General features: G+C 36.8%; 1 protein-coding gene across 1 annotated transcript in view; it reads right to left on the reverse strand.

Moving 5' to 3' along the window:
* Positions 1–15,536, reverse strand: part of SCAF8 (SR-related CTD associated factor 8) — a 102,543-nt gene that overhangs the window by 56,116 nt on the left and 30,891 nt on the right. The window contains 2 exon segments of the mRNA XM_023728887.1: positions 6,848–6,892; positions 10,268–10,351. Of these exon segments, the coding sequence (XP_023584655.1) occupies positions 6,848–6,892; positions 10,268–10,351 (129 nt within the window).

Genomic DNA, 15,536 nt, shown 5'->3' on the forward strand with positions numbered 1-15,536 from the left:
GAAGGTGATTTACTAATGTCTTTTAAAAACAATCTTTAACACTCACCATATTAGAAAAATTTAAGTCTAACATACCAAGTGCAGCAAAGATGGGGAGCAACACAAACTCACACATTGCGAGTGGAGTGTACAACCATTATACTAGGAAACTAATTTGGTATTATCTAGCCAAGTTATTAAAGAAATGCATATGCTATAAATCAGTAATTCCACTCCTAAATATATACCCTACAGAAATGTAACCTAAACCAGAATTATTATTATTCTTCATAATTCCAAAAGAAAAAAAGAAATTTTATATATATATACACACACACACACACACACATCTGTCAACAGTAGAATGGATAAACTGTAGTTTATTCACATAATGGAATATATACATCACTGAAAAGAAACAAATACTGCTACATGTAACAGGGATGAATCTTAAACATGATATTAAGTAGAACTACACTTGAAGAATACATACTATATGATTCTATTTATATAACCGTCTTTCAGCACAGACTCCACACTTCCTCTGGGGGAAATATCAAACACCAGAAGCATAAATGTACTGACCTTAAAGAAGAGGATGACCATTTGTTTTGGTTTCATTAAACAATATATACCCACCACAAAAAATCAACCACCCACACTGTGCATAAAACTACAGATCAAGTTTCTGGACAACCGAAAGCTTTCATCATGGTAACCCCCAGAATGTTAACACAACTTCTCATATATTATGCACTGGGTAAATGTGTGTTACTTGAAAATGATAAATAAGACATGTTCTCTGCTCTCTTTGATATAACAATGCAGTAGGAAATTTGAAGAGGGTAATCATAGCCAAAAGCTCGTTAACTAATGCAGTAGCTCATCTACAGACCGTTATCAGAGCCTGTAAAGATAAAATATTTTGCTGAACTTATGCTATTTATGAATAAACAATGTATTTGACTAAAATAGAGCAACCGGATTGTACCAAAATAAATGGTTCTAAGTGATAATATTAGATCTTATTCTGGTTCCACTGAACACATTTGTTTGCAGTACTCACATAAAAGGTAAATGATTCATACAAATAAAAGAAGTTGACTAAACCATATATTTTTTATAATGGAGCTGAGGACTAGCAAGTTAACAACCGAATGGTTAGCTATGGATGGTAGAAAAGTCAGCAAATCATGAGGTCTCTGACTCCAAGTAAAATTTCTCAGCTTTATGATAAAGGACAGCTGTAACAAGTTAGGTATAATGCAAATACAGGGAGTCTGAGGCAGAGTTGATCCAAACAGAAGTTCTAAAATCTGATTATTATAAAATGTCCTAATATGTTTGTATCTTTGGTCTTTGCCTCTGCCTCATAAAGGTAAGGCATGAAACAGCACAATTTACTTGTGACAAAATTAATTAGTACAACAAATGCTGGAGTATTCTTTCAAACAGTTTTCAGGGTCTACAGGAAATTATTTTTACTGTTAATTTAGCTTTTCATTTCTCACCATCATTCAGTACCCTATCGATAAACGTTTCATGGCTAAAACATGAAATCATACGTAACACATTATGGAGGAACAGCCATACTTCTTTTCACTTACATTATTAGTTTATGATATGTGAACGAAAGTATACAGAAGCTGAGTTTTACTGTTCTAGAGGTAGATGATAGCAAAAATTACAAGTTTATTACGATTAAATAATACTTCAAATTATTCTTACATTTTTTGTTTGATAACAATTTCTGTCATAAGTACTATTAAAATTTGCATATTTAATGCATAAGATTGAAAATCTATATACAGTAAACCTGCAAAAGCTAGATCTGTGTATGGTGGTCCTGTCAGAGAAGAAAAACGCAAATATTTTCCACTAAAATGAGTGATAGAAAAGCGGTAAGACTGCATCCTGTCAGAGGCAGAAAACTTTCAATACTTGGAAAACAAGACAGTCCCCTCGAGTTTCAGCTCTCACAGGTTCCACTGCCATGTGCATGATGAATGCAATTTCTCATAAATTTGTTTAAATAATATTTCTTACCATAAACAATACTCTAACCCAGTAGTTTTACAGATTGGGTTCTTTGAGACTATGTGTCTGTGGAAGTATCTCAAAGGCTATGGTGCAGAACACAAACAGGGAGAGTGGGGCTTCAGTTTCCCTTCCAAAACCACTACTGCCCCACTTTTAGTTATTTTTATGTTTCCCCCCATATTAAAGTTCCAAAAGAATGAGAAGGAAAAAAATAAAAGGTATCTGCTGGTATTACAAAACTACACAAACGTGAACCTGATCAAAATAAAAAAACCTTTATTATGCAAAAAAACATTGTGTATTCAGAATGAAAAGACAAGTTACAGACTGGGGAAAAATATATTAGCAAAACACCAATCAGACAAAAGACTTTTAGCTAAAATAAAGGAAACACAAATTAAAACCACAATGAGATCCAGCAATCCCATTCCTAGGAATCTATCCTAGAGAAATAAGAGTCGTCACTCGAATAGACATATGCACACCTATGTTCATGGCAGCATTGTTCACAATAGCAAAACGATGGAAACAACGTAGGTGCCCATCAACAGATGAATGGATAAACAAACTATGGTACATATACACAATGGAGTACTATGCAACGAGAAAGAACAACAATGAATCTGTGAACCATCTCATAACATGGATGAAACTGGAGGACATTATGCTGAGTGAAATAAGTCAATCACAAAAGGACAAATATTGCATGAGACCTCTATTGTAAAAACCCATGAAAAAGTTCACATGCAAAATGTAACAATCTTTGTTGGTTACCAGGGATGGGAGGGGTGGGGGGGGAATACTAAATAGGCAATAGATAAGTGGCATCTTGGGGGAAGGGTGAGACAGTACACAATACAGGGGAAACTAGCACAACCTGTACAACGAAAGGTCATGGAAGCCCCATACACACATTCAAACTCCCCGAGGGACTGAGTTGCTGGGCGGAGGGCTCTGGGGATCATGGTCTCGGGGAACATCTAGCTCAACAGGCATGACACAACTTATAAAGACAATGCTCTACATTCTACCTTGGTGAGTAGTGTCTGGGGTCTTAAAAGCCTGTGAGTGGCCATCTAAGATACTCCACTGGTCTCATCCCTTCCGGAGCAAGGGAGAATGAAGAGAACAGGATATAAGGAAAAGATTAGTCCAAAGGACTAACTGTCCACAGCTACCAAGGCCTCCACCAGACTGAGTCCAGTACAGCTAGATGGTGCCTGGCTACCACCACTGACTGCTCTGACCAGGATCACAACAGACGGTTCTGGACAGAGCTGGAGAAGGATATAGAGCATAATTCTAACTCACAAAAAAAAAGACCAGATTTACTGGCCTAAAGGAGACTGGAGAAACCTCTAGAGTATGGCCCCCAGACACCCTTTTAGCTCAGTGGTGAAGTTACCTCCGAGGTTCACCGTTCAGCCTGGGAGTGGACAGCCCTGTAAAACCAAATGAGACTAACGAGGTACAGGAGTCCAGTGACAAGGGCCAGAAGGCAGAAGGGGACAAGGAAGCTGGTGATAGGGAACACAAGATTGAGTAAGGATATTGTTGATGTGTTGTGAGATGGTTAACCATTGTCATAGGGCAACATTTGTAGTAACTGTTAAATGAGAAACTATTTTGTTCTGTAAGCCTTCATCTTAAGTGAGAATAACAGCACAATTTGTAGAGCGTAGTCAATGTCACTGAACTGTGTATGTAGAAATTTTTGACACGGTGTATCTTTGGCTATGTGTATTTTCACCAAAAAAAAAAAAAAAAGTTGAGAATTTAGAGGGTTAATATGTTGTGGGGTTGTTAACCAAAGTCATAAAATAAACATGTGTACTACTGTTTCATGAGAAACTATTTGTTCTGTAAGCCTTCACCTGAAGTACAATAAAATATAAAAAAAAAAAAAAGAACCACAATGAGATATCACTATATAACTATCACAATGGCGAAAATAAACAAGTGATAACACCAAATTCTGACAAGGATTCAAAGAAACTCATCAATCATACATTGCTGGCAGGACTGTAAAATGGGACAGCAGTTTTTATAAAGCGAAACATGTACTTACCATGCAACCCAGCAATTGCACTCCTGGGCATTTATCCCAGGGAAATGAAAACTTATGTTCACACAAAAACCTGTACATGAATGTTCCCAGCAGCTTTATTCATAATAGTCAAAAACTGGAAACAACTTAGATGCCCTTCACTGGATGGCTTAACACAATGTGGTCCATACATACCATGGAATAATACTCAGCAATATAAAGGAACTATTGATAACATGCAACAACTTGGATGGATCTCAAGGGAATTATGGTGAGCAAAACAGGATAATCTCAAAAGGTTCAGATTATATGATTCCTTTCATAAAACCTTCTGGAAATGAAAAAATTACTGAGTTGGAGAACAGACTAGTGATTGCCAGGTGTTAGGACTGACGGAGGGAGAAGAGTTTAGTGTGGCTATATAAAAGGGTAACATGATACATTCTTATGGCGATGGAACTGTTAAGTATGGTGGTGGTTATACCAATCCATACATTTGATAAAATTACATAGAACTAAATACACACAAAAAATGAGTGCATGTAAAACCTATGATCTGAGTAAAGCTGGGGGAAACAGGGTGAAGAGTATATAGGATCTCTATTACTAGAGTCTATTATTATAGATTCAACTACATGTGAATCCATAATTATCTCAAAATAAAGATTCATTAAAAACGTACACATACAACTTAATTTAACCACTACACGAATCCATTGCCAAACCACTAATTTAAACAGGGATCCGCAGGAGAAAACACCTGGTTATCTGCTCCTGTAAAGATTACGGCCAAGAAAACCCCGTGGGGCAGTTCTACTCTGTCACGTGGGGTCGGATGAGTCGAAAATCAACTTGATGGCACTCAACAACAACAGAGGCAAGGTATTTCAATTTTTCCCCAGACAATGATTTGCTTCTTCAGCCTGACTTTATAATTACCTCACGATGGAACCTGGCTCATCCCAGGTCTTCCTGCGATTCTGCAGTATCTCATTAAAAATACCCCTCCCAAAATGAAAAGAGTTTAAAAAAAAAAAAAAAAAACTATCCATACATTCGTATTTATTCTTTAGATCCCCTACTACTCAAAGTGTGGTGTCTTAACTAAAAGCAAAGGCATCATCTAGGAATTGCTAGAAATACAGAATCTCAGACCCCACCCCTCACTCAGTGAATCAGAATCTGCATTTTAACAAGATCACCAGGTAATTCCCACGCACAGGGTAAGTTTAAGTGCAGTGTATCGTTGTTGTTGCTGTGTGTCATCAATTCCATCTCGGAGCTACCCTACACCACGAGAGAAGACCAGCCCCACAGGGTTCCCAAGGCTGTAATCTTTGAAAGCATATAGCCAGGTCTTTTCTCCCTCAGCGCACTGGGTGCTAATCGCCAACTTTTCGGTTAGCAGCCAAGCACTTAACCATTTTGCCACCAGGGTTCCTTCGCTTTAGACATCAAATCCAAAACCAAATCCTTTGCCATCGAGTTGATTCCCAATCACGGCAACCCAACACGACAGAGTAGAACCGCCCGATAGGGTTTCTAAGGAGCTGCTAGTGGATTCGAACTGCTGACTTTCTGGTTAGCAGCCGAGCTCTTAACTACAGCACTACCAGGGTTCCGCTTTAGACATTAACCCACGGCCGTCAAATCGGTTCCGACTCACAGCGACACATGAGAACCTTTAAAAAAGACGTTCTGAATGCTTTAGAACAATGAAATTTTCCAATCACCAACATTTTCATTTCACAGACTGATGTATCTGAAAGTCAGCATACTTGTTATTTTACTTCTGTCTTGGCCTCAAATCACCTAAACTAGTTAACTCCAAAACAGTTTTATTGAACTTTAAGTACTGAGAAAGCAAGACTTTTAAGGGAAGGAAAAAAAGCTGAGGCATACAAAAGTTAATTGATTTATTCCAGATTACCTAGCTAGTTTAGTGCCACAGTAATCTCATTTTGATTCTTACATCCTTTTCCCAGTCAACTATATTTGTTCAACAACAACACTGCAACTCTGCTGAATCCTTAATGGAATATACTCATAATTCACAAAATGGCTATGCTTACATCTAAGTACATGAACATGGACAGAGTACAAAACCTAAATTAATCACAGTAAAAGAAGTCAAGTCTTCTGTAGTACTGCCAAAAACTGTGGCACCAATAGGGTTCTGACTGCAAAGAAGATAACAAAGAACTACAATCTAGCCATGTTGGATCTGGTTTACAAATAGCATTAATAAATGTACATAAAACCGTTGTTTTCAACTTCATCTCCCTCTGCTTCACCTGGAAAATGGAACTGCAGGTCTACATAAGATGTAGAGATGAATAATGTAATGGATCAGACAAATAAAGTAGCTTACAGGCAATATTTTATCCATACCTTATCTAAAAAGAGAGGTGCTACCTGGGCATACAGCTTGAAACGGCAAATTAAAATTTCATTAAAGGCTATAAGAAATGAATTTATAATTTCATTAAAAAGTCAATATCATTAAAAATAAAAAATTTGACACATTTTATAAAAATGACAAGATGCTCATTATGACAATGCAAATTTAGCAAAAATACCTATCTACCTGAAATCCATTGTTTTCACAATTACTCAAACGGCATTTCCATTTTACTTCTCAATTAGAAAATGAAGTAACTGGAATTGCTTTTTAATAATCTTTCAAAATAATTTAAACTCAAGCATTTGATTTACAGGACACAAGCACAGGCATTAATTTACAATTATATTTAGCATATTTATGAAAAATTATATACTTACTTTCTGAATGAATTTTTCAACACTCTGTACCACATGTTTATAGAACTAAAAAGGAAAAAAAATGAAGTATGGTTTTAAAATCTGCCTGATCAGATTAGAATTTTCCTCCTAGCCATATGCTTTAAATAGCTTCACAGGTCTATCAAAACAGTAAATTCTAATCAAGAATTTTGAGACAAACACTCATGTCACTCACTGTCCTAAGAAACTAGCTCTGCTATCTGATTAGTAAGAGATGCTTTGATTTATGGTCAGTATGTCCAAAATGTGTCATCTTAACACAGATACAAAAGAATTCTATAGAAGTCTTTATGAAAGCGTAATCTGACAAATAATTGTATTTGTAATTATTTTGGCAAAATAATTGTGGTAAGCTCACTGACAGATGTATATTCTTACTTTCATGGAAGGGAAAGTACAGATTTCCTATATCAGCTAATTAAGGATAGTAACAGAAAATCAGTTAGCATTAGTTAATGTATGTAAGAGTTACCAACTTCATCTGTCTCTCTCCACTTCTGGAAAATGGAGCTGCACGCCATTTTATATACAATAAGATGTATAGATATACAATGTCTTAATAGTTCAGACAAAATCAATCCGGAGAATGAAGTAAACACATGGATAAAAAATTAGCAGTGGCTTACTATGTAAAATATTTGAGCCGTTCTATTATTCCGCCTACGTCAATTATGAGAAAATTTAGATTTAAGTTTCATAAAACGTAATACTATGAGCCAAATGGAAATTATATATTTAACAAAAAAATACTGAGAATCTGTGCTTAATAAATTTTAATACTTCAATGGCAATAGGTTAATTAGTATGTTTCTATTTAAAAAACTAATTTGAATTATGCTTCTATTTATTCTTTTAATCTCATGAATTATGTTTACTTAAGAAAGATCCCCTTAGGTTGAAAAGACACAGAAGAGCATTCAACTGAACTGTAGCATGAAATCCAACATTTATGAAATAAAAAATAAGGGAAATTTCATTATTCGTATTTCACCATATCAAAATCTACAATAAGCTTGACCTTGGTGAATATTTACCTTGCAATAAAGGTTTACTCAACAGTTTAAGTCACTTCGGTAAAAAACTGAAACTACTTTAAGTCATTAGGTACTTTACAGATACCTCAACAGTTATAATCAATATACAAACTATTAAATAATTACACAATGAATAATTTGATAATTCTTCTCAGAAATAATTTGGCACTGCTTCTGACTTCTAGTTACTATAATTCAGAGTAAAATCGCTTACGGAACTTTACTTCAAAGTTTACTAATTCATGTAGATCTTCTTCCACAGTAGGTTATCCATGAGATTTTGCTGAGAGTGCAATGTTAGAAAGCTCCCATTAAGACATTCATTCATTTCTCTAAACACTGATAAAAATCAATGCCTTACTTTATTATGAAACACAGCATTTAAGTCTGATTTAAAAAGCAGTTAAAATCTCAGTTCATGTGTCTACTAAGTACAGTTTAAAATAATACAGTACAGCAAAACAACTGGTCTAGAGTTTTCACAAATGTGAATGTCATAAGAAAAACTAAACAGCTGGGTGACATGACAAATAAATGTATGATCCTTGACAAGTTCCTGAAAAACCATGGACTGCTGCTAAAGCAAATGCTAAGATAACTGATGAAATACGGATATGGACTGTATATTAGATAACAGTATTGTATCAAAATGAAAATTCTTACATGTGATTACTATACTGTAATTAGGAAATGTCTTTGTTCTTAGGAAATTCAAGTATTTCAAGTATTCAGGGATTAAGTGTTATCATAAATGAAGTATACAACTAACTCTCAAATGAGTCAGGCAAAAAAGGAAACGTGCGCGCGCATATGCAGAGAAACAAAAATAAATGGGGCAAAATGTTAACAACAGGTGAGTCTAAGGAAAGAATATGTGGTGTTCAATATTCTTGCAAGTTCTCTAAAGGTATGAATTTTTTTGGTATTAAAAAATGTTATTTAAAACCGTTACAATAAAACAAAATCACATCATACATCATAATAAAGAGTTTAGACTCTTGATTTAGAGAAACCTGGGTTCAAATTCCAGCCCTATCTACTCTATTGCAAATGACTTAATCTTCCATATCTGAAAAATGGAAATGTTAGCACCTATACCTCATGGAATATTTTAATTAAAAAAGTATTTTGTTCAACAACAAAGTTATGTAAAATGCATGGTTTAGTAATTTTCACAAAAAAAACCTAAAATACATGTTTGCACATGCTCAAGATCGTGATCACAAAAACCAGATCATAATGTAGAATCTTATAAATAAAGCACAAGAGACTTAACTTATTCTATATTGAACCTAATAGATACCCTGAAAAATCACTTCTTTGAAAAATTCTCCGGCTTAAATGTGCTTATTTGCAACTGTCCTTATTCCCTCTTTCAGTTTCTACATATAATGCTCTAAGATATTGACTACAAGTCTGAAAACTAAGCTTTGTCCATTTGAACACTGCAAACATAACTATATCTGAATTTTCTCCTAGTAGAGATTCCCATGAAATAAAAATGCATTAAATCTAATATATGTTGTTATTCAAAGAATATTATTTAAATTACTGCTGCTATGATTATGAATGATGTTCTAATTCATAGTAGTAAAACGTATCACCAAATATCCATAGGTTAATACCTACTTCATTAGAAATAAGCACTCATTCATTCTCAATTTTAACCGCTCTATTAATGTAGAAATTCCTAACCTTGGAGACAAGAACCTCTTGAAGAAGTATCTATAATTGAACTTCAAAGGGTTCTTAAAGCCACAGAACTGTATGTAAAATTTTGTGCATATGTGTATTTCTCTAGAGAGGATCCAATCTTTTCCTGAGATTTTCAAAAGAATCCATGAGTCAAAATAAGCTCAAAACTTCTGTATCAGAGCAGATCTGTATCAGTATCTGTGGCCTCTTCCCACACTTCAAATGTCTTATGTACAATGAGGCCCAATTAATTTCTGTAATGACCCATTTTCAAATCTACAAAATAATCAATAAAAAAGAAATCAATACAGTGTTTTAGAAATGTTTCATCAACTTGTATTTCAAGATTTTGCAAAGTCAGTGTGACAAACAATAGAGATGAACACGTTCTCCATGCTATGAATGTAACTAAAATCTTACCAGTCTAAGAAAGGTTAGAAAAAAGGTGGCTTCAAAGTTTTTAGAAAAACATTTATCAAAATATTAAATGTGTATCTTTAGGTGAAAGAGTTTGCAGGTGATAGTTTTTTTTTGCTTTGTTTTTTTCCAAATTAACTGTATTAACTCTGTAAAGAGGAAGACAGTGTATAATCCATAAAAATTATCGCCTCTTCAAAATATCAGTATAGAATTTTCTTTTGAAAACACAGGATTAACATTTATTACTCACCTTAATAGCTTTGATGGCTGCCTTAGTAATCTGGGTCATTTTCGCTTTAGAAATGGGTGGTTTGTAGTCATTCAGGGAATACAGCTGATGAAAAAGAACAAAGTTTAAATACATCAAAACTAATTCTATTCAAGCAATTAGATGAAATTACCAAATGTTTCCATTTTTATATTCTCCATCAAATCAAAGTGCTTCCTTTCTTTTAAAAATCAAACTCAACATCATTAGCTACCAGGGAAACACAAATCAAAACCACAATGAAATACCACTTCACCTTTACAAATACGGTTATAGCCAAAAACAGATAATAACAAGTGCTGGCAAGGATGCAGAGAAAGTGGAACCTTCATATATCATTGGTGGGACTGTAAAATAGTGCAACTGCTTTGGAAAAAAATAGTTTGGCAATTCCTCAAAAAGTTAAACACAGAGTTACCGTATAACCTAGCAATTCCATTCCCAGGTACACATGAAAAGAACTGAAAACTTACGTTCATAGAAAAACTTGTCCATGTTACTTTAGGTGAAGGGAAGGACAGCACACACTACAGGGGAAGTCAGCACAACTGGACTAAACCAAAGCTAAGAAGTTTCCTGAATATGATCAAACACTTTGAGGGACAGAGTAGCAGGGGTAGGAGTCTGGGGACCATGCTTTCAGGCGACATCTAGGTCAACTGGCATAACAAAGCTTATTAAGAAAATGTTCTGCATCCTACTTTGGTGAGTGGCGTCTGGGGTCTTAAAAGCTTGCAAGCAGCCATCTAAGATGCATCAATTGGTCCCAACCCACCTGGAGTAAAGGAGAATGAAGAACACAAAGACACAAGGAAAGTATCAGCCCAAGAGACAGAAAGGGCCACATAAACCAGAGACTTCATCAGCCTGAGACCAGAAGAACTAGATGGTGCCTGGCTACCACCAATGACCACCCTGACAGGGAACACAACAGAGGGTCCCAGATGGAGCAGGAGAAAGGTGGGGCGCAGAACTCAAATTCTAGTAAGAAGACCAGACTTAATGGTCAGACTGAGACTGGAAGTACCCTAGAAAGCACAGCCCCTGCATCCTCTATCAGCCCAGAAATAAAACAATTTCTGAGGCCAACTCTTCAGACAGGGATTGGACTGGACTATGGGACATAAAGTGACACTCGTGAGAAGTGTGCCTCTTAGCTCAAGAAGAAACAAGAGACTAAACGGGCAGCTTCCATCCGGAGGTGAGATGGGAAGGCAGGAAGAGTTAGGAGCTGGTTGAATGCACATGGGGAATCAGGGATGGAAAGAAGAAGTGTGCTGTTAAAGTACGAGGAGAGCAATTAGAGTCACATAACAATGTATGTATAAATTTTTGTATGGGGAAAAAATAATAAAATAAAAACTTGTCCACAAATGTTCATTGCAGCATTATTCGTAACAGCCAAAAGGTGGAAACAACCCAAATGTCTATCAATAGATGAACAGACAAACAAAATGTGTTCTATCCATTCGATGAAATATTAGTTTGGAGGAAAAAAAAGGAAATACTGATACATGCCACAACATGGACGAACCCTGAAAACACGATGCTAAGTGAAGGATGAAAAAGACCACAGATTAAATGATTTCATATACATGACACGCCCCAAAAGGGCAAATTTACTGGCGCATGTTTAGGGTTCAGGGATTTGAGGAAAACGGAGAGTAACTGCGATTAGGTATGGCATTTCTTTTTAGGGTGATGAAAAGATTCTAAAATTGATTGTAGTGATAGCTGTACATATAAAATCCATTGAACTGTATACTTTCAATTAGTTAATTGTATAGTATGTGAATTATATCTCATTAAAATAGTTTCTAAAATTCAAGGCATCTAATGTTTAGAATAATTTCCTTCCGCCAAAGAAATTTATTTTGAAATTCTCTTATAAACAAAAGATAATAGTACCATTTAGGAAAAACAGTTAAAGACAAGGTGGGGTAATTAGGAAACAGACAAATCACTAAGTTTAAATGCATACTGATTATAACTTCTACTGTACTCAGAGATGCTAATATTTTAGCAATCATGCTATAGCACGATTAATCATGATATTAATTACAAGTCAGAAAACAAAGCTTTAGCTAGTAGAACACTGCAAAAAACAACTTCAACAGACTCTACAAGTAACTCAAACGGAATTCATGGTTAATCAACTAGAAAATTTGGGAGTCCTCCATAGTTTCTACTCCAACACTCCTTATAATCTACCCATGGGTAAATTCTACTGATTTTTACCCCTCAATATCTCTGGAATCTGCCCAATTTTCCCCATTTCCGTCTCTTCTTCCTCCTCCACCACTGAGACTATAGTCCAAATTATCTTCATCTGTCACTAAGAACAACTACATGGATGCAGTGTGTTCTCTGTTATCAGATTGACAGGTAGATTTCAAAGACTAATCTGATCAGAAACTGATACCTTTCCTTCCTCATTTTAAACAGTGACTTCCTACTTTTGGAAAAACACAAAAATTTGCATATACAAAACTCTGCCTGATCTAACTCCTGTCTGCCTGTCAGGCTTCATCTCACAACATGCTCCCACACCTATGGTCCAGCCACAACGGTCTTTTCTCAGTTCCCTGAACAGGGCCTTTAACATGAGGCTTCTTCCCTCTATTTGGAATACTCTCCACTAGGATCTTCCCACTAGTTAATGCATACTTATCCATCTTAGTTAAAGTATCCCTTAATGAGGAAAGCCATCCCTGCCCTCCCACGAGATCAATACGCCCTTTTATGCTCTCATTGTACTATCATTCACCTTGGAAGCATTCATCATAGTAATTTTACATTTGTTTGACTATTTAACTAATAATTGACTTTAAAAAGGACTATTACAGGGTGATGGTGACTGACACCGAGACAAAGGATACAAGTTCCTTTAATGCAGTATAAGTTTACTATAGGACAATTCCAGAACGCTTAATTGTACACATGCAGAACCTGTACATAGACCAAGAGGCAGTCGTTCAAACAGAACAAGGGGATACTGTATGGTTTAAGATCAGGAGAAACCCTGGTGGTATAGTGGTTAAGAGCTTGGCTGCTAACCAAAAGGTCAGCAGTTCAAATCCACCAGTCGCTCCTTGTAAATCCTATGAGGCAGTTCTACTGAAAGCACCTAACAACAAGAACGTGCTGAGCAAATAATCCGAGAAGCTGGACTATATGAAGAACATGGCATCAGGACTAGAGGAAGACTCATTAACAACTTCTGATATGCAACCTTGCTTGCTGAAAGCGAAAAGGGCTTTTAAAACACTTACTGATGAAGATTAAAGACTACAACCTTCAGTAAGGATTACTCCTCAACACAGAGAAAACAAAAATTCTCACAACTGGATCACTAAGCAACATCATGATAAATGGAGAAAACACTGAAGTTGTCAAGGATTTCATTTCATTCCGATCCACAATCAACGCCCAGGGAAGCAGCAGTCAAGAAATCAAACAATGTATTGCACTGAGCAAATCTGTTGCAAACCTGGTGCAAGAGACCTCTTTAAAGTGTTAAAACGCAAAGATGTCACCTTGCGGGCTAAGCTATGACTGACCCAAGCCATGATATTTTCAACAGCCTCATATGCATGTGAAAGCTGGACAATGAATAAGGACGACAGAAGAAGAACTGATGCCTCTGAATTATGGTGCTGGTGAAGAATACTGACTATATCACGAACTGCCAGAACAACAAACAAATCAGTCTTGGAAGAAATACAGTCAGAATGTTCCTTAGAAGCAAGGATGGCGAGACTTCATCTCATGTACTTTGGCCACATTATCAGGAGGGACCAGTTCCTGGAGAAGGGACATCATGCTTGGTAAAGTAGAGGGTCAGCGAAAAAGAGGAAGATCCTCAAGAAGATGGATTAACACAGTGGCTCCAACAATGGGTTCAAACACAACAATGATTGTGAGGATGGCACAGGACCTAGCAACACTTCATTCTGTTGTGCATGGGGTCACTATGAGTTAGAACCAACTAGATGGCACCTAACTGATCCCTGCTGTGCTTGCTAATCATTCACATTCTGAACTCTGTTTCCCAAACCTAATTTCTTCCTCTCATAGGCCATGATCTAACATTATACAATCTTGGGTGACAGTCTCTCCTTATACAAACTCTCTATATGCACCTGACCCCAGTAACTGAAAGGAGGTCCCAATCCTGACCTGCCCCTTCTTCCTTTGACCACTTAATACCTCATTTCAATGGAAAGATATTAAACAATAGTCTGGCATTTTAGTCTAATTAATTTAGTCTTTATGTTTCAACTACCCTCATACGCAATAGAGTGCTCCTTAAACCTCTAAAATTTTAAATTTCTACACTATCACTTGGAGCCCTGATGGCACAGTGGTTAAGAGCTTGGCTGCTAACCAAACGGTCGGCAGTTTGAATCCACTACCCGCTCCTTGGAAATCCTATGGGGCAGTTCTACTCTGTCCTATAGGGTCGCTATGAGTCAAAACTGACTCAATGGCAACAGGTTTTTTATACTATCACGTGTAAGCAGCCCTGGTAGTGTAGTGGTTAAGTGCTCGGCTGCTAACCGAAAGGCTGACAGTTTGAAACCACCAGCCACTCTGCAGGAGAAAGATGTGGCAGTATGCTTCCATAAAAATTATAGCCTTGGGGTCATGGAAGCCCCGTAGACACACCCAAACTCCCTGAGGGACTGAATTGCTGGGTGGAGGGCTGTGGGACCATGGTCTCAGGGACCATTTAGCTCAATTGGCATAACACGGTTTATAAAGACAATGTTCTACATTCTACCTTGGTGAGTAGCATGTGGGGTCTTAAAAGCCTGTGAGCGCCCATCTAAGATACTCCACTGGTCTCACCCCTTCGGGAGCATGGGAGAATGAAGAGAACACGATACAAGGAAAAGATCAGTCCAAAGGACTAATGGACCACAGCTACCAAGGCCTCTACCAGACTGAGTCAAGTACAGCTACATGGTGCCCAGCTACCACTACTGACTGCTCTGACCAGGATCACAACAGAGGGTTCTGGACAGAGCTGGAGAAGGATGTAGAACAAAATTCTAACACACACAAAAAAGACCAGATTTAGTGGCCTGAAAGACTGAAGAAACCCCAAGAGTATGGCTCCCAAACACCCTTTTAGCTCAGTGGTGAAGTCACTTCTGAGGTTCACCGTTCAGCTGGGGATTGGACAGCCCCATAAAACAAAACGGGACTAATGAGGCACAGCAGGCCAGGAACAAGGACTAGAAGGCAG

Source organism: Trichechus manatus, unplaced genomic scaffold (genome assembly GCF_000243295.1).
Source record: "Trichechus manatus latirostris isolate Lorelei unplaced genomic scaffold, TriManLat1.0 scaffold00002, whole genome shotgun sequence".
In the NCBI taxonomy this organism is placed as follows: Eukaryota; Metazoa; Chordata; class Mammalia; order Sirenia; family Trichechidae; genus Trichechus; species Trichechus manatus.